This window comes from Anolis sagrei, chromosome 1 (genome assembly GCF_037176765.1).
Source record: "Anolis sagrei isolate rAnoSag1 chromosome 1, rAnoSag1.mat, whole genome shotgun sequence".
In the NCBI taxonomy this organism is placed as follows: Eukaryota; Metazoa; Chordata; class Lepidosauria; order Squamata; family Dactyloidae; genus Anolis; species Anolis sagrei.
Genome location: NC_090021.1, coordinates 164,586,766 through 164,610,846, shown reverse-complemented (window position 1 = coordinate 164,610,846; position 24,081 = coordinate 164,586,766). Strand labels below are relative to the sequence as shown.

The following is a 24,081-nucleotide window of genomic DNA, read 5'->3' as shown; positions in this document are numbered from 1 at the left end:
CCCATGAAAACCCTTTTAAATCCATGGGACCTCATAGGTTGACCAGCAACTTGAAGGCAACATCTATATACACATGCCCCTATAGAGCAGGAATGGAAAATGCCTCCCACAGGGCATTTTTATGGTTCCCAGGTCCCACCAAGACTGTTTTGCTCCAAATGTTCTTTTCTTCCAAATTGCCCCCCAGAATCCCTATAGGGCTTTACTATATAAACAAGGTTTGGAAATATTTTCTTTATTTCTTATGTACTGTAGTTGATTTTTGTGTAGTTTCCTATAGCTACTCCATGTGGGTTCAACATAATCTGTGCCTTCCTGCCTGGCCAAATGGGATTGTCCTTTGGGGGTCTTTTCCAACTGTAGTGAAGTATAGACTGCTTGGGGAGCCAGTGGAGTCATCTTCTGTGGAGATTTTTGAACAGAGTCTGTTGGGAAGACAATGACTGTGTCTTCCTGCCTGGCTGAAGGGGGCTGGACTGGATGTCCTTTAGGGGTCTTTTCTTCCTCCTTTTTTTCTTCCTCCCCCAGCTGCTGTTTAGGCTGCTGCCATCAGAAGGTGAGGCAGACAGCCAAGGACAATCAGTAGGTGGAAGGAACTTGGGCTTGGGCTAGGTTTGCCCAAGTGGTTATCGCCTCTGTTGTTGCTCCTGTGGCCAACATGCTACTTCCAAGTAGTAGCCACTATTTGTAAGGATGGAGTTAGGTACCTGCCTACCTAACTCCATCCTTACAAATAGTGGCTACTACTTGGAAGTAGCATGTTGGCCACAGGAGCAACAACAGAGGCGATAACCACTTGTATTTTTCATGCAATACACTTGTGGACTACAGGCAACACAGTAGTATGTCACGACACACAGTTTGGAAAGCTTTGCTCTAGGGCAGGGGTCCTCAAACGTTTTAAACAAAAGGCCAGGTCACAGTCCCTCAAACTGTTGGGAGGGCTGGATTATAATTTGAAAAAAACATGAATTTACATGCACACTGCACATATCTTATTTGTAGTGCAAAAATACTTTAAAACAATACAATAATTAAAATGAAGAACAATTTTAACAAATATAAACTTATTAGTATTTCAATGGGAAGTGTGGGCTTGATGAGATAGAATGGTTGTTGTTGTTGTGTGCTTTCAAGTCATTTCAGATTTAGGTTGACCCTGAGTGAGGGCCAGGTAAATGATCTTGGAGGGCCATATCCGGCCCATGGGCCTTAGTTTGAGAACCCCTGCTCTAGGGAGTGCAGACAACATTCCAAGATTAAAAACATGGTTCCAAAATGGCCTATCAGGATGTGGGGGCTTTTCATTATTGTTTGGACCCACCCGGAGCCCTTTTTAAAAAACAGAAATGGGAGAACTGACTTCTGTTCCCTGTCTGTTGAATAAATGCCTCTTTTGTGCCTCAAATGGTCTAGGAAAACCCCAAAACATACTGAAAATGCCCCCTTGTGATATTTTTGGGCAGCTAATGTGGCCAAGATGAAGTACTTTGGCCACATAATGAGGAGAAAGGAAAGCTTAGAGAAGACAATGATGCTGTGGAAAATGGAAGGAAAAAGGAAGAGGGGCTGACCAAGGGCAAGATGGATAGATGGTATCCTTGAAGTGACTGGATTGACCTTGAAGGAGCTGGGGGTGGTGACAGCTGACAGGTGTGGTGTGGAATGGTCCATGAAGTCACGAAGAGTTGGAAATGACTGAACGAATGAACAAAAACAATGTGGCCCACTATCCTTCCATAGGTGTCCACCCCTGCTATAGAACCTACTTACCCTTTGATAGTCTATGTCTTTGGTGGGGAACCTACAGTCTAAGGGCCAACAATAATCTGAGTGCACTGCATTGCCTCAACCCCCTTGCTTGCTGATTTTTAACTCCTGTGCATTCTTAAGCTATTTTCTAACTCAGGTTCTCAGCCTCAAATGGTGCCACGTTTTCTTGACAACAGAATTGGCTGAATTTTTAGAACCCCAGTTGCTTAAGATTTCACTGGGCAAAAGTATCCTTAAGTTTCCTTTAAGGATCTTGCACTATTTCTTAGCCTGGTTCTATTCTTAGTTGTTGATATATTTGTAAGGTTATGAGTAGGAGTCACAGGAGTTTACATGCTGTAGTAGCTTGTTAGATACAAGATTGTAGCATTCTGGGAGATACAATCATTTTTCACACTCAGATACTATGAATGTGAAAAATGAAATGGCGTGAGCCACATTAAAGTCAGTGTCTAGTACAGTGGCAGCACTACCATAGAATCATAGAGTTGGAAGAGACTGCAAGGACCATCCAGTCCAACCCTCTGCTATGCAGGAACACATGATCAAAGCAGGGTTGTTTCCATCAGTGCTGAATAGAATGATGGAACTCCCCTTTAAAATTCAGACTAACCCTAAGGGAAAGCAGTGTGACAGCCCATGGGCCACCATACACCCAAAACCTGGTTGTGAAGGCTGGGAATTCCCCTGGAGCTAGTTTATGGGTGGCATGGAAAGTTGCACAGAGTAGGGAAAAATATGCTGTGTGGGTGGGTGAGTGCAAACCACTGCTAGATAGGAGCTGTGAAAGCCTATTAAATAGGGGAGAATCTTTCTACCCTTTTACCCCCCATCAGACTGCAAGTTGCAATAGATAAATACCAAACAAATAAAAGTTGATAAAAATGGGAATACTAAAAGCTGATTTATGACATTTATTGTAAAGTTTATGGTGATCATTGTTACGATTATACAAACAAACTGTCTGCTTTTATTTTGATATTCAGGTTCCTGCAGGCACAGACGATATGGATATAGAAGCATACAAGCATCTTGAAAAAGCCATTGAAAGGGCTCTTGTTGATTTGGGAAGAATACCAGACAGTAGCTCCCTCCAGGGAAGGCCAAGCACTGCTCCAGTAGCTGTTGCCCTTGCGCCTAGAGATTCATCCCGATCTTTCACCAATCTAATTGAGACTCCAAGGAATCAAGCCGGGTCAATATCTGAGATGCTTCATAATCAGGAGCAGATTTTAAAAATGACACCGGAACAATTGGAAATAGTTCTTAAGATTCTTCAAAAGGTGTTGAGTCAGAACACAAGACCGCCGGATAATGAATGAATGGAAACCATCTGTGCTTGAACCAGTTGCTATTTTTCCCCAGGTGTAACGAAAAATAAAACCCTCCCTGAATGTAATTTTTGTAGCTTGGGATGTTTTAAAACTTACTTGCAACCCTTCCTAGAATCAAAGAACCTAAAGAAGGTGTGCAAGAGCTGATAGCCTTAGTGCAGTACACTTTACTTTGGGATACCTCTGTTCCAAGTCTGGAATCTCCAATTAGCATCAAGACTAGTTACATGATCATCTAGGAGTGAGCATATTATATCTATATCAAAGCCAGTCCACTGGTTGCCAATTAGTTTCTGGGTAAAATACAGAAAGTTGGTCTTGACCTTTAAAGCTCTACATGGTTTGGGTCCAGATTACCTACCAGGTTGCCTTCTCCCACACAATCTGCTCCTTAGGACTCTGAGGTCCTCTTGAGGCGTCTACTCCAACCAGTCTAGAAATGGGAAGATCTGGAAAAACGAGGAAAAATTGGGAAAAAACAGGACCCCCCCCCCCCGCCCCCAAGTTTTCAGTATTTTTTTCCCCAGGCCTTCCCATCTCTAAATCAGCCAGAACCCGATTGGCGACTGTCAGCCAGAAGACATTTTCATTGGGACCCCCACGACTGTGGAAGAGATTTAACAGCTAGATCTGCTATCAGAATTTAAGAGATAACTGAAAAGGTAGAATTTAAGAGACATCTATCTCTTCCAGCAGGTCTACCCAATTTTTAAACTATTTTTAAGTTAAGTCACGTCTTAAGTCTACTGTATTTTTGTTCTATTTTGATACGCACATTTTATAGGAATATTTTTAAAAATATGTATTTTATTGACTATTTTTGTGATTCTGTGTTTTTAACTATTGTGCCCCCTTTGAGCTATGGGGAAAGGTTGGTAAGAAATATGTTGTTGTTGTTGTTATTAACAAAAATTACTAAGGTGTTGTGTGGCTTCTGGGCTGTATGGCCATTTTCTAGAAGCATTTTCTCCTGATGTTTCACCTGCATCTGTGGCTGGCATCTTCAGAGGATCATTACTATTATAAAAATACATATAGTACAATTTTCTCTTTTAAAAAAATGATGAAAGATGCAAGAACTGTTGGAAGAGATTTCAACATATGAACTATGTCCTAATTTGCACATCAGCTCTAGTTTCTGATACAGAACATATACCATCCAGTAGTCACCATCTGCTTGCTCACAGAAAACCATATTTAATAAGCCTCGGCATTACAAGAGGGTTTTCTGAGACCAGTTGCTCTTGTTGCAACCGTGTAGTAATGGTGAGGCAGCGGACCATATTTTAGTTATTGTGGACCACTGGTGGTCCATGGACCTCAGTTTGGGAACCACTGATGCATAGGCATTAAAGACTGATTTTAAAAAGCAAACACAAACCAATTTTTATATCACATTTCATCCCCAAAGCAGCCAAAATGACCCACAACCTGCTTCACATGTTGCATCCCCAGTGCAGTCTTATGTCAACTTATTAGGAAACATAAAAGAAATTAAAATGACAAGATATTAACTCAAATATCTTTTTTAAGTAAGTGCATTTTATTCCAGTTATATTTATCAGTACTGGGTTGGCAAAAGATGGCTAATATAATTTTACTTCAGTAGTTTCCTATCAGAAGGACACTTATGATGCTAGTTGTATCACATTTGATATAATTTGTGAGGTTACACACTTAAAAAAAATTACCTAACATCTGTTTCACGGGATTAAATAAAATGTACATTAATAAAATATAATTATTAATATCCCAATTCCCAGTTGTATGCTGTACACAGAATATGGGTTTAGGTTAAGTTAATATTTGTTCGGTCATTCACAGTGCTACAACAAAAAGCCCATGTTTTGCCAGTTTGGCATTTTTATTTTCAATTATTTCAGTCAATTGAACTTTTCTTCTTAATTGAAGGCACATCAAAAAGTCAAAATACAACCTTGATTTATAATACATTATTTTCCCTAATTGTGTTTGTGGTAGCAGACTTCTAATAGTCATGACCAGCTGGAATTATTGTATCCATCTTTTTTTACTCGACAGAGTATTATTGTCAGTTTTATAGGTTCTTTTTGCTACATTAGTCCTACAAAGGCACACTTGAAACACTCAACTTAAAACACTTCAAGTAGTATCATAGCTGTGGACTAGTTAGCAATATATAAAGAAAGTGATCAAATAATTTCATTCTCCTATTTTCATTAATATTAGGTGTATTAGGTTTCCTAGGTTAGGTTGTGCAAGAGATGCTTTGCATTAAAAGATCACAGCTATTTATTCCAGGTTACAGTAATAGTTACTCCAGATATTGTAGGACATGGCAGAAGAGCCCTTGAAGACTCAAGGATGTGCACCGTGCCATCTTCTCAAAGGTAGGTGAAGGCACAACTTTCTAAAAACACTGAAAAGATGGTTGGTATGGAAATTAATAGCATACTAAAAATAATAATTAGAACAGAAACAGTATTTCAGATACGAATAGCATAGATATTATCGTGTGCCTCAGTAAGGAAGACTTATCATAAGAGAGGTACCACTACACTTTGGGTGTAGGAATATAAAAAAAGATGCTTCACAGCATGTGGACAAGTTTGCTATTCAAGAAATAAAGTCAATTCACATAGTACCATTTGGGGATTTTTTTCCTTCCTCAATTTAATCAACTATACAAATATTTAATATTTTCAAGTATAGCACAAATATTTGTATTTTTAAAAAGCAAAGCAGCCCCAAAAAAATATATCACATTTTTACACAGAGATGCCAGAGGTAATTTTTGGTATCTTTAGAATTCCCAATACGTTTCTCTCTCTTTTTGCAGACCGTATCCAGATTCACGCCGGATGGCTGCTGGATGTACCACTGCTGATATCTGTGACTGAGTGTCCCGGATGGCAGGAGGCAACAAGGAAAGCATTGAGCCCTTTGTTTGTTCTTTGACCTGAAAGGAGAGAAAACAGGAACTGGAATGTTGAATTTGTATCCGCAGAGGAACTAAAACAATTGAAAACTGATCCAAACAAATTGTGATATCCTCGAATGGGTGGAGCATTCAGGTACTTAGCAGAGAAAGAGGCAATCTTCCACACTGCCTCTATATCCCAGGATTTAATCCCAGACTACCTGCTTCTCCCAGATTATCTGGCAGTGGAGACTCATATAATTTGGGATTAGATCCTGGGATATAGGGCAGTGTGGAAGGGTCCTGAGTTAACTCCTACTGCCTGCCGAAACTCACATGACCTAAAAGTGAGCTTTAACCCACCAAATCCCTGACCTCTTCCCCGTTCTGACTCCCTTCAGAACAAAACAGCTATTCTTAACTCCTTCTCAACATCATATATTTTCTCATCTTCTTTAGCTTTCTTTCACTTCCTGCTATTTTTCATTTATTTTAATCTAAAATGCATTTTCTCTATTTTATTGCTGGTTGTTTATCTCTCAACTATTTTATCTGCCCGTGACTTCTAGGAAATGCAACTTCTAACTGCAGTGATACCTTGAGTTAACAGTTTAATTTGTTCCATGACCAAGCTCTTAACTCAAATGCTCCTATCTCACAGTGAATTTTTCCATTGATGCTATTAATCTGTTCTGTCTCCTGAATCCCGCCTTCATTTTTGCTATGTGCAAGGAAATACACATTCACAATAAAAAAAGAAAGGTCAACTTTAAAATGGCAGAATCACAAAGTTGTGGCACTGTAGTAATAAATATAATAATAAACTTTATTTATATACCGCCCTATCTCCCAACAGGGACTCAAGGCGATTTCAAACATGTAAGGCAGAAGCACAAAGTGAAGAGACAGAAGCATCATTTTCTTCATACTGGACCCATTCTAGCCTCTCTAGCCGTCTCTCTATCTCTTCATAAAGCCAAACATACCAGGAATAAAAACCACACAAAATCAACTAAAATCAGACTGCCGCCTGACCACAATTACACTCCAAGGATCTTCAGATTTAAATAGTCTGTACTCCGAGTTCACAATCTTTTTCTATGCCAAAACTCTGGACATTATCTTTAGCTTCAGATAGTTCTTTTGATTAAATGTGTAAGAAACTCACTTGCTTGAAGAAAGCATGTGACAGTAGACCTCTTGCTGATGGCCTAGATCCCAAGGAAGGAAAAAAAACCACAAAGCTTATCATGTAATCATTTAACAATTTCATCTCTTCTAACAATGTTCTCACCAAACATAAAGGTAAAGGTTTCCCCTTGACATTAAGTCTAGTCTGACCCTGGGGTGGTGGTGCTCATCTCCATTTCTAAGCCAAAGAGCTGGCATTGTCCGTAGACTCCTCCAAGGTCATGTGGCTGGCATGACTGCATGGAGCACTGTTACCTTCCCACCAACACGGTATGTGATCTACTCACATTTGCATGTTTTCAAACTGCTTGATTGGCAGAAGCTGGGGCTAGCAATGGGTGCTCACCCCGTTCAGTGGATTCAAACCACCGACCTTCTGGTCAGCGAGTTCTGCAGCTTAGCAGTTTAATCTGCTGTGCCATCGCAGCCCCATCACCAAGCATAACAGGTCAGAAAATCAAGCAAAAGCTTTCCTACTTGGTTAAAGGACTTAATATTTCCAAAAATCACATTGACACTGCAGAAAATGTATGCTTTTTCCAGGCTCTTCATGCATATGGATAACTTCAAAAGTAGTTCTTTTCAACTGAAGTGTATTTGCACAAGAACTTGGTGTCTGTAGTTTTTGAGAATAACTATATTTAAATGCACCACCAGAAGGAACAATGACCTCTTATTTTGTTTTTATTCCTAGGTTCAATGAAACATCATAATAAAAGGGGCTTAAAAAATAAAAAGCATGGCTTTCATTCCCAGCAGTCAACTTTTGTTTTTCATGTTTGGAGCGACTTGAGAAATTGCAAGTCGCTTCTGGTGTGAGAGAATTGGCCATCTGCACAGACATTGCCCAGGGGATGCCCAGATGTTTTACCATCCTGTGGGAAGCTTCTCTCATGTCCCTGCATAGGAAACTGGAGCTGACAGACGGGCGCTCACCCCGTTCCTGGATTCCAACCGCCGACTTTTTGGTCAGTAGTTCAACCAGTACAAGGGTTTAACCCATTCTACCATTGGGGGCTCCTGGCAGTCAACTAAAAATTACATTGTATAATATCCACTTGCAGCGGTCCTGACTTTTCTAGTATGGAATGTTGATATCCCCTGTTTTCCCCTTCCTTCCTCAGAGTAACATGTAAAGACAGCATGATACAACATTAGAGGAAACTGGAGACCTGTGTATCTTCATCAGACCTTCCTCTCTGTATCGTTACATACCCTTAGCCCTAGTACCTGCATCAGGCAAAAATATGGGAAGCATCCACAGACCACAATCCTTTCTTGGCTTTCCATTCCACTATGTAGATTACTATTTGCAAAAGTATAGAACAGGGTACTATACTCTTCTGTGTGCAAATACTACAGGTATGTATGGTGTCCTTCCCATTGATAAAATTAAAGATGGGGTGTGCACAAATAACTTTGTTTAAGTATACCACATATTTAGCTAATCTGACAATTGTTTATCACACACTACTCTGGATTCTTACAAAATAATCTATTCAACATGGAATATCACATCCTGGAATTTTGGACCTTAATTTTAAAACCAAAATATATCTAGCTAAGGTTAAGAGAGACTTCACAATCATTTGGAAAAGGCCAGGTCAAATATATGTATTTCCAATACACATTTTTCTTTAAAATCCATGCAAATGTAATTTCACTTTATAACACTTATTTATTTATCACCCAGAAGGGGACTCAGAGTGGCTTAATATATTAATATATATATATATATACACACACACACACACACACACACATACATACATACAATATATTATATTATTAGCATAGTACAATATCAGTCCATCCTCCAGGAAATAAAGCCCGACTGCTCACTGGAGGGAAAGATACTAGAGACAAAGTTGAAGTACTTTGGCCACATCATGAGGAGACAGGAAAGCCTAGAGAAGATAATTATGCTGGGGAAAGTGGAAGGCAAAAGGAAGAGGGGCCGACCAAGGGCAAGATGGATGGATGGCATCCTTGAAGTGACTGGACTGACCTTGAAGGAGCTGGGGGTGGTGACGGCCGACAGGGAGCTCTGGCGTGGGCTGGTCCATGAGGTCACGAAGAGTCGGAGACGACTGAACGAATGAACATACTGTACTATACCATTATATTGTAACATTATTATTAATACTACATGTAATACAAATATACAATTATAATACTGTATTATTATTATTATTATTATTATTAGTATTGTATAACATAATATTATAAATATTATATGTATATACAATATATATATATACAATATATTATTAGTAAATCACACTTATAATGTAATTGCAGTTTACTTTGACAGAATTACCTTTTTTCTGGGTCTTGATGCAAACAGAGTTCTATCAAGTTGTGGAAAGCAGGGGAAAAGGTTTTTGGCGGTGTCTGCAGTCTCTCACTTGTCAGTGTGTGGGTCATGCTTTCACCAATCCCAGAGTCGATCCCTGAATGTGAATTTTTTATCCTGGATTCCCCACGCGGAAAAGTATTCATCACCCAGGGAAAGTAAGAGGGGCCTTTAAGCTTCTGTAGTAGCATCTGGTGGAAAGATTGGGCCAATACAAAATATCAAATGAATGCCTTACCCCACATTAGGGAAGCATTACCATACTTCTTCAGTTCTAAGAAGCCGTTGTCATCAACATCCTTCTCTCAGCTCAGCCCTTGTAATACATTTTATAAACATCATAGGAGGCTGAGGTACTAATGCATTAGATTAGTGAGATGTTCAAAAAGTACAAAGTGAACTGTTCATGCATATCAGTATTTCATATTTCATTTCCATTAAACAGATATACTTAACCAACAAATGGGAAAAATGTATTTTACCTGTGTGCGAGGCATATCTTGAAAAGGTACATGGCCATTAGCTAATTCACAAGCTGTAATGCCCACGCTATAGATGTCGGACTTCACATTATAGCCATACATATCCTAGAGGAAAAAATATCCGGCTGATAAATGTAACTGGTCAACAGCTGCTGATTTATACATCAGAATTCAAAAGAAGGTATGTATATAAAAATTAATATTGAAAATATACTTGAAATGCTATTGTTTGTCTCTGGGTTTATAGGTCTTTATTTGCTTTTATTTATTAACTTATATTGTTGAAGAGGGGATCGTCTAAAAAAGAGAAATTTGCTACCTCTCATCTCTTAAGGTTACCGTTCTTAAATTTATACAATGCAGGGCCTTTTGAGTATAATGCTGATTAAAATATACAGAATTAGTTTCTTGTGTTGTTGAAGACTTTCATGGCCAGAATCACTGGGTTGCTGTGAGTTTTCCGGGCTGTATGACCATGTTCCAGAAGCATTCTCTCCTGACATTTTGCTCACATCTATGGCAGGCATCCTCAAAGGTTGTGAGGTGTGTTGGAAACTAGGCAAGTGAGGTTTACATATCTGTGGAATGTCCAAGGTGGGAGAAAGAACTCTTGTCTGCTTGAGGCAAGTGTGAATGTTACAACTGATTTCCCCCAGGCAAGAAGCAGCCAGGCTTTGAAGCTGCAAGGCCATTCAATGCTAATCAAGCTGGCCAATGGCAACATTCACATTTGCCTCAAGCAGACAAGAGTTCTTTCTTCCACCCTAGACATCATTCTAATGATATATAAACCCCACTTGCCTAGTTTCCAACAGACCTCACAACCTCTGAAAATGCCTGCCATAGATGTGGGCGAAACGTCAGGAGAGAATGCTTCTGGAATATGGCCAGACAGCCTGGAAAACTCACAGCAACCCAATGGGGAAAAGAGTTGCACTTAACTGGCGAAATCCAACATCGTATAAGTAAATTCTTCTCCCTCTAGCCCATGCCTCCCACATCGGCTGGAAAGGGCTCACATGAAGAAAAATAAGGTCTGATGAAAGTTTGAATTTTAATAAAATTTTAATAAAATGTTTTCAAAGACAAGAGCAAAGAATAAAAGAAAAGGCTTTAATTTATCAATATTAGTTCCTCCAGTGCAAATTCAAACATATAGTAAGGCAATCCACAGTTGGATATAGTATATACTGACCTGCCTTAGTAGTTCAGGGCTCAGCCAAGGAAGCATTGATGTACTGAACTGGGGGAAGTCATACACAGCTTTTAACCGCTGTCCATTGCTGACTAAGCTCTGAAGGTGGTTCAAGCCAGAGAGGTAAACTAGACCATCCCCTGAGATCAGTATGTGGCTAGCTTTGAAACTTCTGGAAAGAAAAAGAACAATGATATTGAACTTGGAAGAATAAAAACAAAATGTAATACTCTGATATGCGATGCATGACCTGATAGCCATTGCTTCATCTCATGCCAAAAGGGCAGAATTCCCAGTCGGTATGCATAATGTGCATGAATCTTTACGCCAATTTTGATTGCAATAAAGACGATGGAATTGACAAATATCAGATATGATCATGCAAATAGAGATGCTCATAACAAAACTAAAAGCCTCCTTGTGCTAACTTGACAATTTGAGAAATCCTGGGTAATACATCAAAAGATATATAGGCACAAACATTTCCCCCAGTCCTTTCTTTGTTGATTGTTATGGTCTAATCCATTTGCTGCAAACAAGATATCTTGGGCAATGAGTGAGAGATTCTACTGGCAGCACAGCACCAGGGATAAAAGAATCGCACTGGATACCTACTTCCTACTGAGCCAAAGATTTATTGTTTATGAAATCCTCAACAACTTTGCAATGCCACATGCTCCTAAGACCTACTCAGCAGAAATCTGAAGCCCTATATTTAATATGGTGCCGTTCCATCAGATATTGAAAATGCTTCAAAAAGATTTCATTTCTGATACTTGTTTGCTTTTTGGAATTTTGTTGTTATTAGTTTTTGGAATATTTTTAAGTCGAGGATAGTTGAATCTATGGATAAAGAATCTGTAGATATGAAGGACTGAGTTTATACTGTTTTGAAATGATGGATCGAAGCAGTGTGTGTGTGTGTGTGTATATATGCACGCACATACATATATACATATACATAATAAAGGTAAAGGTTTCCCCTTGACATTAAGTCTAGTCCGAGTTCGACTCTTGGGGGAGGGGATGTTCATCTCCATTTCTAAGCCGAAGAGCCAGTGTTGTCTATAGATGCCTCCAAAGTCATGTGGCTGGCATGACTGCATGGAGCGCCATTATCTTCTCATCGAAGTGGTACCTATTGTTCTTGCATTTGCATGTTTCCAAACTGCTAGGTTGGTAGAAGATGGGGCTAACAGCAGGAGCTCACCTTGTCCCATGGCTTCGAACCGCCGACCTTCCGGTCAGCAGGTTCTGCAGCTGAGTGGTTTAACCCACTGCATCACCACAATATATAGAATGATTGCTGCATTCATTAAAGTGCATGAATACAGCAATCAATGACTACTACAATATATTTAACTGCTATATTTTTCTTAAAATTAAGCACCTCAATACATTCCTCCTCTGAATACAGCTGATAATAATTCTTATTATCAGAGGAGGAATGTCTTGAGGTGCTTAATTTTAAGAAAAATATAGCAGTTAAATATAAGCTACTATATTTCTTCAATTCTAAGAGGCATTTTTCCTTATATAAACAACTCTAAAAATGGAATGTGTCGTAGAATCACAGGTGTATTGTGTATTTTGTAGATGGAGTTATTGAAATTAAGGTGCATCTTACAATCGATGGTGTTCTATCATTGAAAAAATATAGTATTCTTCCCTCTCCCAGTATTGAGGGTATACATGTGTATATATTTATTTTGACTTCATTTTGAACATCTAAAATGAAAATGCTCATAGAAAGGGAGGATATAACTCCACAGGGAGACAAATAACACAACTTCCTTCAGTGGAGGAGGTTAAAATGAATTGAAAAGGACGAAGCAATCACTAAACTTGTTCCCCATCTGACACTTTTCCATACCCCTTTTAAGAAGTACCTGTGTATGTACCCATGTTGGTGCATATAGCTTAAGCCACTAATTGCTCCGAACAGAATATTTCCAATCAAAACTTCACTCATGCCTTCAGGGAAGTAAGTTCTCAAGAGATGACTGGCTGAACCTAGAAAAGATGTATAGCACTTAAAATTGTTTGACAGAATTATCCTAATACATTTTCCTAATATATATTTAACTAGATGTGAACCAACATTTTGATCTCTTGCTACATGTCACTAGAAGAGCAACATATGGGCAATTCACAATACATTGCGCACGATCAAGGGTAGTTCCAATATATTATGAAGGATCAAAACACAATTCTTGTGTCATACAGTATCTGACTGGTGCTCCTAAAATATTTCCATCTTAAAAGAACTGTTGATTCAGATAACAAAAAAAATCTCAAATTGAATAAAAGTATTTATCTCCCTTATCCCCTTTTATTTAAATCTGTGCTTCGCAGGCTTATCTTATAGAAGGGCCAAGAAGTTACCGTATTTTTTCCCATTGTTCCAGGGACTAGCATCAGATTTTTGCTCATTGACTACAACGGTTTTTTTTCTTTCCTGGAAACTCTCCAGGAACTGGCATTAGGGACTGGCACTAGTCCAGGGACCACTACTCGGAGTAGCACTGGCTTAGATGGTTTCACTCATTAAGTTAGTTAGATGCTAAGGCTAGAAGCTACTGAAATGTCTCCTTCACCTATTGCTATTTCTTAATAAAATAACCTGTAGTTACATTTGAAAGCTCAATTCAAAGCTTGTGTACTTACATTTGAAAGCTCATGGAAATCATGCAATCTAAAAACTCTAGTCTGCTAAGAGCCAACAATGTGATGCAGCAGCTAAATAACCAATTGGATTTTGGCCTGCATCAATAGGAGAATAGTGTCTAGATCCAGGGAAGTCACTCTATGCCTCTATTCTGCCTTGGTTAGACCACACCTGGAATACTGTGTCCAATTTTGGGAACCACAACTGAAGGGAGATGTTGACTCTAAGCTGGAATGTGTCCAGAGTAAGGCAACTAAAATGATCAAGGGTCTGGAGAACAAGCCCTATGAGGAGCAGCTTAAAAAGCTGGGCATATTTAGCCTGAAGAAGAGAAGGCTGAGAAGGAGACATGATGAGGGCTATGTATAAATATGTGAGGGGAAGTCATAGAGAGGAGGGAGCAAGCTTGTTTTTTGCTGCTCGGAGACTAGGATGCGAAACAATGGCTTCAAACTACAGGAAAGGAGATTCCATCTGAACATCAGGAAGAACTTCCTGACTTTGAGAGCTGTTCAGCAGTGGGACTCTCTGCCCCAGGGTGTGGTGGAGGCTCCTTCTTTGAAGGCTTTTAAACAGAGACTGGATGGCCATCTGTCGGGGGTGCTTTGAATGCGATTTTCTGGCTTTTTGGCAGAGGGTTGGACTGGATGGCCCACGAGGTCTCTTCCAACTCTATGATTCTAAGGGAAGATAATTAAGCCAATATGCATTTTGGAAATATGATACTTACTATAGGCCATGAAAGGAGAAATAATCCAAAGCCAGCTTCCAGCAGTGAACATTGCACAAAAAGTCAAGATATTAGGATGTTGAAAGGAGTGGGATAATATAACTTCATTCTGGAGAAACGAATAATAATTTTGATAATTCAATGGGCAACCAACACTTCACATACATACATCCTTTTACTAATAGTCATCTAAAACAATCCCTGAGCAAGAATGGAAATTTGTGACTGAAAATCATTAGTTGCAGAAATGTAATCTCAAACAATATGAAAAACAATGATTACATCTGATCATAAGTTTCTAAACCTCTTAGCATATCTAGAATTAGTATATCTTTGAAAAATACATGGTTTTAAAACTGTATTCTCCTAAACTTGTTACTTCAACAAATATTTAAGGTATTAAACATATTGTTTACTTGTAAAGCTTTCAAGTGCTCTTCAGAACATCTTTCCAGATCTGTAATCCTTACGGCCACCAAGGTTCCTGTAGGAATATGACGTGCGAGGTAGATTGAAGTTAAATTGTTGCACCCCCTTCCTATTAGCAAAAGAAAGAAAAAAGAGGGACAATGGATTTGTGCAATGTTTGTTATCTACTGCTTCAACATTTAGTATTCAAACAATCCTAAATATTCCAGGTAGTTTCCCTACTAGGCTTGAGTGCGGATCCATTTTTAGCTGTTTCTCTCAGCCAATCTAGCTTCTTCAGTATGTTTGGGTGCCAGTAATGGCAAGGGCACACCCTCAGATTCCCGTCTGAAACGGGACCACGTAGTAGCCTATCTCGGCTCCTCCTCCCTATTCAGCATCACAGTTTAATCTTTTTGATGTTTCTTTATTTTTCTTTATTTTCTTGATTCTGTTTAATTAATGTGACTGACTGAGAGTTGGAGATTATAGGATCACAGAATCCTAGAGTTGGAAGAGACTTCATGGGCCATCCAGTCTAACCCCTGCCAAGAAGCAGGAAAATCGCATCCAAAGCATCCCCAACAGATGGCCATCCAGCCTTTGTTTAAAAAACCTCAAAGAATGAGCCTCCACCACACTCCGGGGCAGAGAGTTCCACTGCTGAACAGCTCTCACAGTTAAGAAGTTCTTCCTCATGTTCAGATGGAATCTCCTTGCCACAGGAGGCAAGGACGGCGTTTGGGGGCCTAGAAGAGTGACCCTTTTCACTTTTTTTCTCCTTCCCTTCCTTTCCTTCAAATATTTCTAAAATATAATACATAAAAACATAAAAAATACATAATACATAAAAACAAACATAAAAACCCTCATTCTCTACCACCTAATTAGCTCTCCTCTAGAGTATAAAGTAGTAACAGCTTTAAGGAAGCATTAAACCCAAACTAGAAAACAGAAAGGAGATTGAAGTGTTCCCACTCAAGACAGGGCCTGCAGGAGAGGAAAAAAAGGTTTTTTTTATGGAAGCCCAGGGAAGATAGCTCCAGGTCATTGCTCTTCCTTCCCTGGGCCTCCTTAAAATGCTTTGGAAAGCTGTGTGAGGTGCTGCAGGGAGATAAAGCACATGCCTGCCTGCAGCGTCTCTCCTCTAGAGTAGAAACAGCTTTAACGAAGCATAAAACCTGGTCTCCTCTACAGACAGAAGGGAAAGAATCTCAGAAAGAGTGGTATCTTAACTCTGATGCTTTTATTCCAGGTGTTAATGAAGGATGTGGAAGGGAAGCCTGTGGGAAGTCCCCCCCCCCCATAATGGGCCAGATGGGGTGTTTTCTTAACCCCGTTGTTGACACTCTTGAAGGAAAAAAGAAAAGGCTCCCAGGAACGGAAAGGGGAGCCTCATAAATTTCCCACTGCACTACAGCAGCTTTTGAAAATATACCATATGTCAGCACTTACAGTTCTAAAACTATAAAAGACCAAAATGACACTTCTGGATTTCAGGAAACCAAGCAGTCAAATGGAGCCAGATTAGATGCAGGTAGGTTTGGCAATTCCAGAGACCCAATGAGAATAAATCACATCCCCCCCTCCCCCCACTGAAAAACTAAAGAAAAAGAAAAATGTTGTGATTGCAGAGTCTTTTCAAGTTCAATTTTCCTTCAAAAGAAAGTGTATGCTCCCTGCATCCCTTCTTTAACCGAGTAATTGTGCTTTATTTTGATGCTGCCACCACACTGAATTTGGTACTGCTGCTACAAAACTGGGTGAGTGCAGTTCTGGATTACAACAAGCACAAATTAAGGAAGATTTTAAATGAAACCTGAATGCTTTACAAGTACTGTCTGGGGTTAGCAGTGAATACAATTCTAGATTTTTTTAACACTGCAGAACAATACAAAACAAGGCAGGAAGTGTCATTTTATTCACACCTCAAATGAATTACCTATTTCCACCTGGAGATCATAATGGGATATTTCAGAGGACCATGATATGTGTTCATCTCCTATTTGAGTCAGTTGTCCCCAAGATACAGCAGGTTCATCTGTCTGAATAGTAAAAACATCTTAACATATATTTTTAGAGTACAAAATTTGCAGGAAAACAGTATAATTTCATATAAACCCTGTAGGCTCGCTAATATTCTACTTTTGACATTTTTTCAGAAATAGTGTGATATCTTTTTATTATACCCAACTTTCCTTTTTTAGGAGAGACAAGAGTTGAATTAATGGTAGCGGGGTTTTATAACATCCAATTCAGTTTGATTTTAAAAGACTTGTTATCTGCCCATAACATTTTATTCTTTTAGTCCATCAAGACCGAAGTTAAGCATCCAGTTCAGTAATACAGTATTTGACTAAAGTATTCAAAAGTCTTCACACCTTAGCAATATACTCTGACTAAAAAAAAGTACAGGCAGTCCCCAAATTATGAACAAGATACGTTCTGTAAGCTTGTTCTTAAGTTGAATTTATTTATAAGTTGGAACAGGTACATTTTAAAGTGTCATTCTAGCCAAATATTTATATTTTTCAGCTTTGGATAGCATAGGGAAGGGTTAACATCCTTGTGGGGTTTGTTTTCCTTTCTGTGTCTTTGTTCAGAAGATTTCATCTGACTTTCTGTCCCTGTGATCGCTGGATTTTGAAAAAATTGGCTTGTTGTGGAAACAAGGATTGGGGATAAAACTTCAGTGAAGACACATTTTCTTTCAGGAGTTAATTTTCTTTTCAAGGGGGTAGATTTGTCGTATATACTTGAGTATAAGCCGGCCCGAATATAAGCCAAGGTACCTAATTTTACCACAAAAAACTGGGAAAACTTATTTACTCAAGTGTAAGTCGAGGGTGGGAAATGCAGCAGCTACTGGTAAATTTCAAGATAAAATAGGAACCAATAAAATTATATTAATTGATGCATCAGTAGGTTAAATATTTTTGAATATTTACATAAAACTGTAATTTAAGGTAAGACTGTCCAACTCTGATTAAACCATTATTCTAACCTTCTTCATTGTAAATGTGCTTACGTATCCTTCCAGTAATAATCGTGTAAAATAATAAATGTAATAATAATAATAATAAATTAAGTAATGTAAATGTAGTAATAATAGAGTAAAATAATAAATGTAATAATAATAATGATAACAATAATAGCGTAAAGTAATGTAAATGTAATAATAATAATAGAGAAAATTAATAAATGTAATAAAAATAATAACAATAATAACCCAGTAAAATAATAAATAACTTCGACTCGAGGGGGGCTTTTTCAGCCTAAAAAAGGACTGAAAACTCGCCTTATACTCAAGTATATATGGTATCTCACTTCCTGTTCTCTCAGCCCCATTCTTAACTGTGAGTCATTTGTAAGTTGGATGTTTGTAACTTGGGGATTGTCTGTATAGGAAACACACACACTTATAAAAGCTACATAGTATGATTAATGTAATTAAACTAAAATTCATAGTAAAATATATCAATATTATCATATTTGTTAAATATTCATGTTCACATATTTAATACTCTAATGGAAGATCAAGAAGCATTAGGAAGCACTAGGTTGCCATATCCTGATACATTATTCTATACAGATCACTTGAATGATTTACTTCATCCTGTCAGTGATACCTTGATATCATGACTATACAGATGATGGCAGTCATTAGTAAATAATGGGATATCAATGGCTAGATTCCATTAAATGAAAACATGGAGAAGAGGAGCAGGTATCACATGGCCTTCCAGATCTTGTTCCACTGCAAATTCTTCCAGTCAGAGACAACACAGTCAATAATAATAATAATAATAATTATTATTATTATTATTATTATTGCTGGGAGTCACAGTCCCAACATGACTTGTGACTGCACATAACTACCAGTGCAGATGCAAATATATCGATTAACATGTCCTGTGCAAGTTGACCCAGAGCTTCAGAACCAAAGGAAAAGCTAAGGTTCCTAGTAAAGAGACAAGTATCCACTGTTTCATGTATCCACTTTCAACAAAATATATCTTCTTAGACATTTTTTGGGTTCTCCAACACGACTGTGATATTAATAGGGAGGTTAACATATCCATGTGAAATCCATGAACTCCTTATATAGCCATTGCCAAGAAAAGTTGCTCTTATTCAGACTCTTGCAGTCCTAAAAACTATTCCTTGAAGGGAACAGGCACTTTGGGATAAACACATACCATGCCAAGGTACATACGTAACATACATGCCTTTTCAAAACATGGCATTGAGAATACTAATGCTGATACAACCTAGGTTAATGCACATTTCCACTCACCAGGCCTTGACTGCTGCTAGCTTCAGACTGTTTTTCAGCTTCAATAGATTCAACTTGTGTCCGTAGAATACAGGAACAGTCCTAGAAAAGCATAATGCTAGAGCATTAAGTGTGCATCCTATATGGTGGTTTAATAACTTTGGTGCTGGATCCTCAGTATCAAGTAGTAAAGAATCTAAGAAGACAAAACCGCCACCACCACTACAACAGTAAACAACTTTATTTCTATCCAGCCCTATCTCCCCAAGGGGACTCAGGGCAGACCATGTCTATCTATTCTAGATAAAAGGAAGCATGAGCACAACTGACAATCTGGACTCACTAAATAATAAAAAATAAAATAAAATATATTTTCTTAAAACTACAAAGTAAAGGTATACCCACACAGAGCTACACACACTAGAAATATTTGTATTTCTTCAATATAGAATGATATCCAGCAACTATACACCTTTGAACAGTTCCCAGATGTTATTCATCTTAGATTCAATGAAGCCTCATCCAACATGTCCCAACTGCAAGGGATTCTGAAATATCAGGGTCCTTCCAGACAGGCCCTATATCCCAGGGACTGATCCCAGGTTTTCTGTTTATCCCAGATTATCTGACAGTGGGGATTCAAATAATCCAGTTTAATGCAGAAAACCTGGGATCAGATCCCAGGATATAGGGCCTGTCTGGAAGGACCCTTAGGAAACCCAGAGAAATCCCTGCTCTGGAGATGAATAATTTATGCCAAATATAAAGGAAGCAAAAATAGTAAACGTGAAGCTATTTTATCAGATTATGTTTTAAAACAGGCAAGTAAAGCAGGTATCCTGCTTGAAAATCTAGTATGTGACTGTCTATCAAAGGTCAAAGATATGTTTTCCATCAGTTTTTATGGATGTTAACTGCAAATTTTTAATACTATTGATATTTAATTCTGTTTTAATGTTTGTATATTTGTAGATATTAAATTGTATTAAAAAGCTTTTAATGTAAGCCGCTTTGAATCTGTGGAGAGAAAAAGCAGGGAAAATAAGCATAAGCATAAACATAATAATAATAATAATAATAATAATAATAACATGCTTACCAAGCAAGACATGGAACTGCCTTAGTGAAGGAAAAACGTCAGGCAAACCCATTTACCCTGAAACAGAAAATTAGAACAGAATCACAATCAGTCTCAAATCTCAAACATCAGCTACTGTTTTCCTAAACCAGAAACCCACATATTGTTTCCTACATAGCCAGCCTTAAATACTGCCACTCAGGTTAGAATTATTTTTTCTTGATACATTGGATTCAAATATTACAAATTAAATAGAAGAATTAATAACATCACAACAGCGTTGCCATCGTCCCACTTAATTGGCCTATTGTTAGAAAAACAATAATAGGCCTATTGTGAGAAAACAAACACCACTGTATTCATGGCATCTCATTTCTCTATAATATTGTTCTGACAAATATAGCAATCAAACCAATGTGGAAATGTATCCAGTACATTACATACAGGTGTACAACTTTCTGACCAGGGCTAAGTTCAAACCAATTTTGCAAGTTTACCTAGTACACAATCTGTCACCCAATCCACCCTCAAGAATTTTTGCAACTCTTCTAAAGGAGTGACAAACTAGCATACTTTGTTGTCATTGCTTGGTAAAAATATACCTGCAAGTACTCAAAATTAAGAACAATCTGTGACCCCTTCCACACAGCTGAAGAAAATCCTACCTTTTCTGCTTAGAACTGGGATATATGGCAGTGTGGACTCAGATAACCCAATTCCAAGCAGATATTGTGGGACTTTCTGCCTTGATATTCTGGGTTATACGGCTGTGTGGAAGGGCCCTGGGTTACCTGAATCCACACAGCTATATATTCCAGTTTGAAGCAGAAAATGTGGGCTTTTATTCAGCTGTGTAGAATGAGTATTTATCCACTGCAATCCATTTTAAAATGCTGTGACTGCCACCTGCAGAATTCTGGAGTTTGTAGTTTAGGGTGGGTCCTTTAAACTGCTCATCCTGGGCCTCCCTTCTATACTGCCATATAAAATCAAGATGCTCTGCTTTATATGGCAGTGTGGACTCAGATAATCCAGTTTAAATATAATGTGTTTTGATAACCCCAGAAGATGCAAAGAGGAAGTCAGGATAGAGGTTTAGCCTTAGTGCCCTTCCATACAGCCATATAGCCTGGAATATCAAGGCAGAAAATTGGCTTTGAACTGGGTTATCTAAGCCCACACTGCCTTATAACCCAGCTTAAAGCAGAAAATGTGGGATTTGATTCAGCTGTGTGGAAGGGGCCTGTAAGTGTATTGTATTGTCCAAGGCTTTCATGGCCGGAATCACTGAGTTGCTGTCGGTTTTTTCGGGGCTATGTAGCCATGTTCTAGAGGCATTTTCTCCTGAAGTTTCGCCTGCATCTATGGCAAGCATCCTCAGAGGTAGTGAGGTCTACTGGAACTAGGAAAGTGAGTTTATATATCTGTGGAATGACCAGGGTGGAACAAACAACGCTTGTCTGCTGGAGCTAGGTGTGAATGTTTCAACTGACCACCTTGATTAGCATTTGATGGCCTGGCAGTGCCTGGGTCAATCTTTTGTTGAGAGGTGATTAGCTGTCCCAGATTGTTTCCTCTCTGGAGTTTCCCTGTATTTGGGTGTTGTTTTGCTGTTGTAATTTTAGAGTTTTTTTTAATACTGGTAGCCAGATTTTGTTCATTTTCATGGTTTCCTCCTTTCTGTTGAAATTGTCCACATGCTTGTGTATTTCAATGGCTTCTCTGTGTAGTCTGACATGGTGGTTGTGGGAGTGGTCCAGCATTTCTGTGTTCTCAGATAATATGCTGTGTCCAGGTTGGTCCATCAGGTGCTCTGCTATGGCTGACTTCTCTGGCTGAAGTAGTCTGCAGTGCCTTTCATATTCCTTGATTCGTGTTTGGGCAATGCTGCGTTTGGTGGTCCCTATGTAGACTTGTCAACACCTGCATGGCTAATTACAACAGTAAAACAACAGAGGGGAAACAAACAAGGATATCTAATCACCTCTCAACAAAAGATTGCCCCAGGCACTGCCAGGCCATCAAGGTGGTCAGTTGAAACATTCACACCTAGCTCCAGCAGACAAGCGTTGTTTGTTCCACCCTGGTCATTCCACAGATATATAAACCCTTTTTCTAGTTCCAACAGACCTCACTACCTCTGAGGATGCTTGCCATAGATGCAGGCGGAACGTCAGGAGAAAATGCCTCTAGATCATGGCCATATAGCCCAAAAAAACCTACAACAACCCTGTAAGTGTATTGTTTCTTATGAAAAGTACTCAGATTGGCTGTCCATTAGGTGCCATTATTTCCGACGGCGCTTGCGAGCAGTCACAACTTGGCACGACCGAATAACAACAGCGTCAATAAGACATTGCATTTGAATAGGCTGGATTTTCCCGCGCTCCTCCGAGAAGGCTCCTACCTCCCTCCGCCTGGGCCTGAGGCGCGCGACGGAAGCCAGTCCCATTGGGTTCTGCGGGACTCCCCGCGAGGACGGAGGAAGCGCGGTCAGCGGGCCAAAGGGAAAGGGGCGGGGCGCTTCCTCCTCCTCCAAACACGCCCCGCCCCCTCCAACGCGGAGGGATTGGTAGAGCGCGCGCTTAAGCTAAGGGGGAAACGCACGCACTCGCTGGGAGACTACGAGCCCCAGAGTGCACCGCGGCCAGACTGTGTCGGACGAGCGCGCCTTGCCCGCCTGTTGCGCATCGGGAGTTGTAGTTGGAGGGGAAACGCGGTCTCTTCACAGCCTGGCTCCTCCCGCCGCCATCTTGGGGCCGAGCGTGGTCCCGCCCTCTCTTCTCCTCCCTTCAGAGGGTGGCAGTCGCCGCCGTCAAAGGAAGCTCAGCCGTGTTGCCGGTGAGTGCCTTCCTCCTCACTCTCGCCTTGTTGCCCTTCCTTCCTTCCTTCCTTCCTTCCTTCCTTCCTTCCTTCCTTCCTTCCTTCCTTCCTTCCTTCCTCTCCTCCATTTCTTCCCGTCCTGTCAGTGCCTCCTGCATCCTCTCCTCAGGTGGAGCATCCCTTCCCTGAAAGACTGAGATTAGGAACATCATTTTATCTGTTTCCCCCCTCTCCTGATGGCTGGAGGCGGGGTACAGCAAACCCAAAAACAAATGAGCACAAAAATACAGTAACTTACATAGATAAACTCAGACACACAAACACACACACATATATAAAAGCTAGGTAGATGCTGGGAAAGCCGTGGATGTAGCGTTTCTGGATTTCAGTAAGGCCTTCCACAAGGTCCTCCATGACCTTCTGGAAAACAGACTAGTCCAATGTATTGTCAAGGTTTTCATGGCTGGAATCACTGGGTTGTTGTAGGTTTTTTCGGGCTATATGCTGTGTCCAAGTTGGTTCATCAGGTGGTCTGCTATGCCTGACTTCTCTGGTTGGAGTCGTCTGCAGTGCCTTTCATGTTCCTTGATTCGTGTTTGGGCAATGCTGCGTTTGGTGGTCCCTATGTAGACTTGTCCACAGATGCATGGTATACGGTAGACTCCTGCAGAGGTGAGAGGATCCCTCTTGTCCTTTGCTGAACGTAGCATTTGTTGGATTTTCTTGGTGGGTTTGTAGATTGTTTGTATGTTGTGTTTCCTCATCAGCTTCCCTATGCAGTCAGTGGTTCCGTTGATGTATGGCAGGAACACTTTTCCTCTACAGCAGTGTTTCTCAACCTGGGGGTCAGGACCCCAGTGGGGGTTGC

At 39.7% G+C, this 24,081-nt stretch overlaps 3 protein-coding genes across 7 annotated transcripts in view; 2 read left to right on the top strand and 1 right to left on the bottom strand.

Moving 5' to 3' along the window:
- The window catches only part of C2CD6 (C2 calcium dependent domain containing 6), a 52,232-nt gene extending 49,060 nt beyond the window's left edge, over positions 1 to 3,172 (top strand). The window contains exon 17 of the mRNA XM_067463781.1: positions 2,760 to 3,172. Coding sequence (XP_067319882.1) covers positions 2,760 to 3,095 — 336 coding nt within the window. The 3' untranslated portion in view covers positions 3,096 to 3,172. The remainder of the gene's footprint in view (positions 1 to 2,759) is intronic.
- Positions 3,173 to 4,629: 1,457 nt separating this feature from the next.
- On the bottom strand, positions 4,630 to 22,937 carry STRADB (STE20 related adaptor beta). 2 transcript variants are annotated; one of them, XM_060783265.2, is made up of 12 exons: positions 22,798 to 22,937; positions 20,412 to 20,468; positions 19,334 to 19,414; positions 16,979 to 17,081; positions 15,045 to 15,166; positions 14,629 to 14,737; positions 13,132 to 13,243; positions 11,231 to 11,402; positions 10,036 to 10,140; positions 9,518 to 9,744; positions 7,175 to 7,217; positions 4,630 to 6,045 (listed from the first exon to the last, which is right to left on the bottom strand). In XM_060783265.2, the coding sequence occupies exons 2-12, from the start codon at positions 20,421 to 20,423 to the stop codon at positions 5,890 to 5,892; spliced, it is 1,242 nt and encodes a 413-aa protein (XP_060639248.2). In that variant the 5' UTR covers positions 20,424 to 20,468; positions 22,798 to 22,937; the 3' UTR covers positions 4,630 to 5,889. The 2 variants fall into 2 exon arrangements, with proteins under 2 accessions (XP_060639248.2, XP_060639242.2); XM_060783259.2 differs by having other exon boundaries at positions 13,120 to 13,243; positions 22,798 to 22,935.
- Positions 22,938 to 23,104: 167 nt separating this feature from the next.
- The window catches only part of TRAK2 (trafficking kinesin protein 2), a 46,528-nt gene continuing 45,551 nt past the window's right edge, over positions 23,105 to 24,081 (top strand). For 2 of the 4 annotated variants that reach the window (XM_060783275.2, XM_067470045.1), the window contains exon 1: positions 23,108 to 23,231. The gene's annotated coding sequence lies outside the window, so the exon portion shown is untranslated. Of the gene's footprint in view, positions 23,232 to 24,081 lie in introns of all 4 variants that reach the window. The other 2 variants (XM_067470048.1, XM_067470046.1) reach the window with 2 other exon arrangements.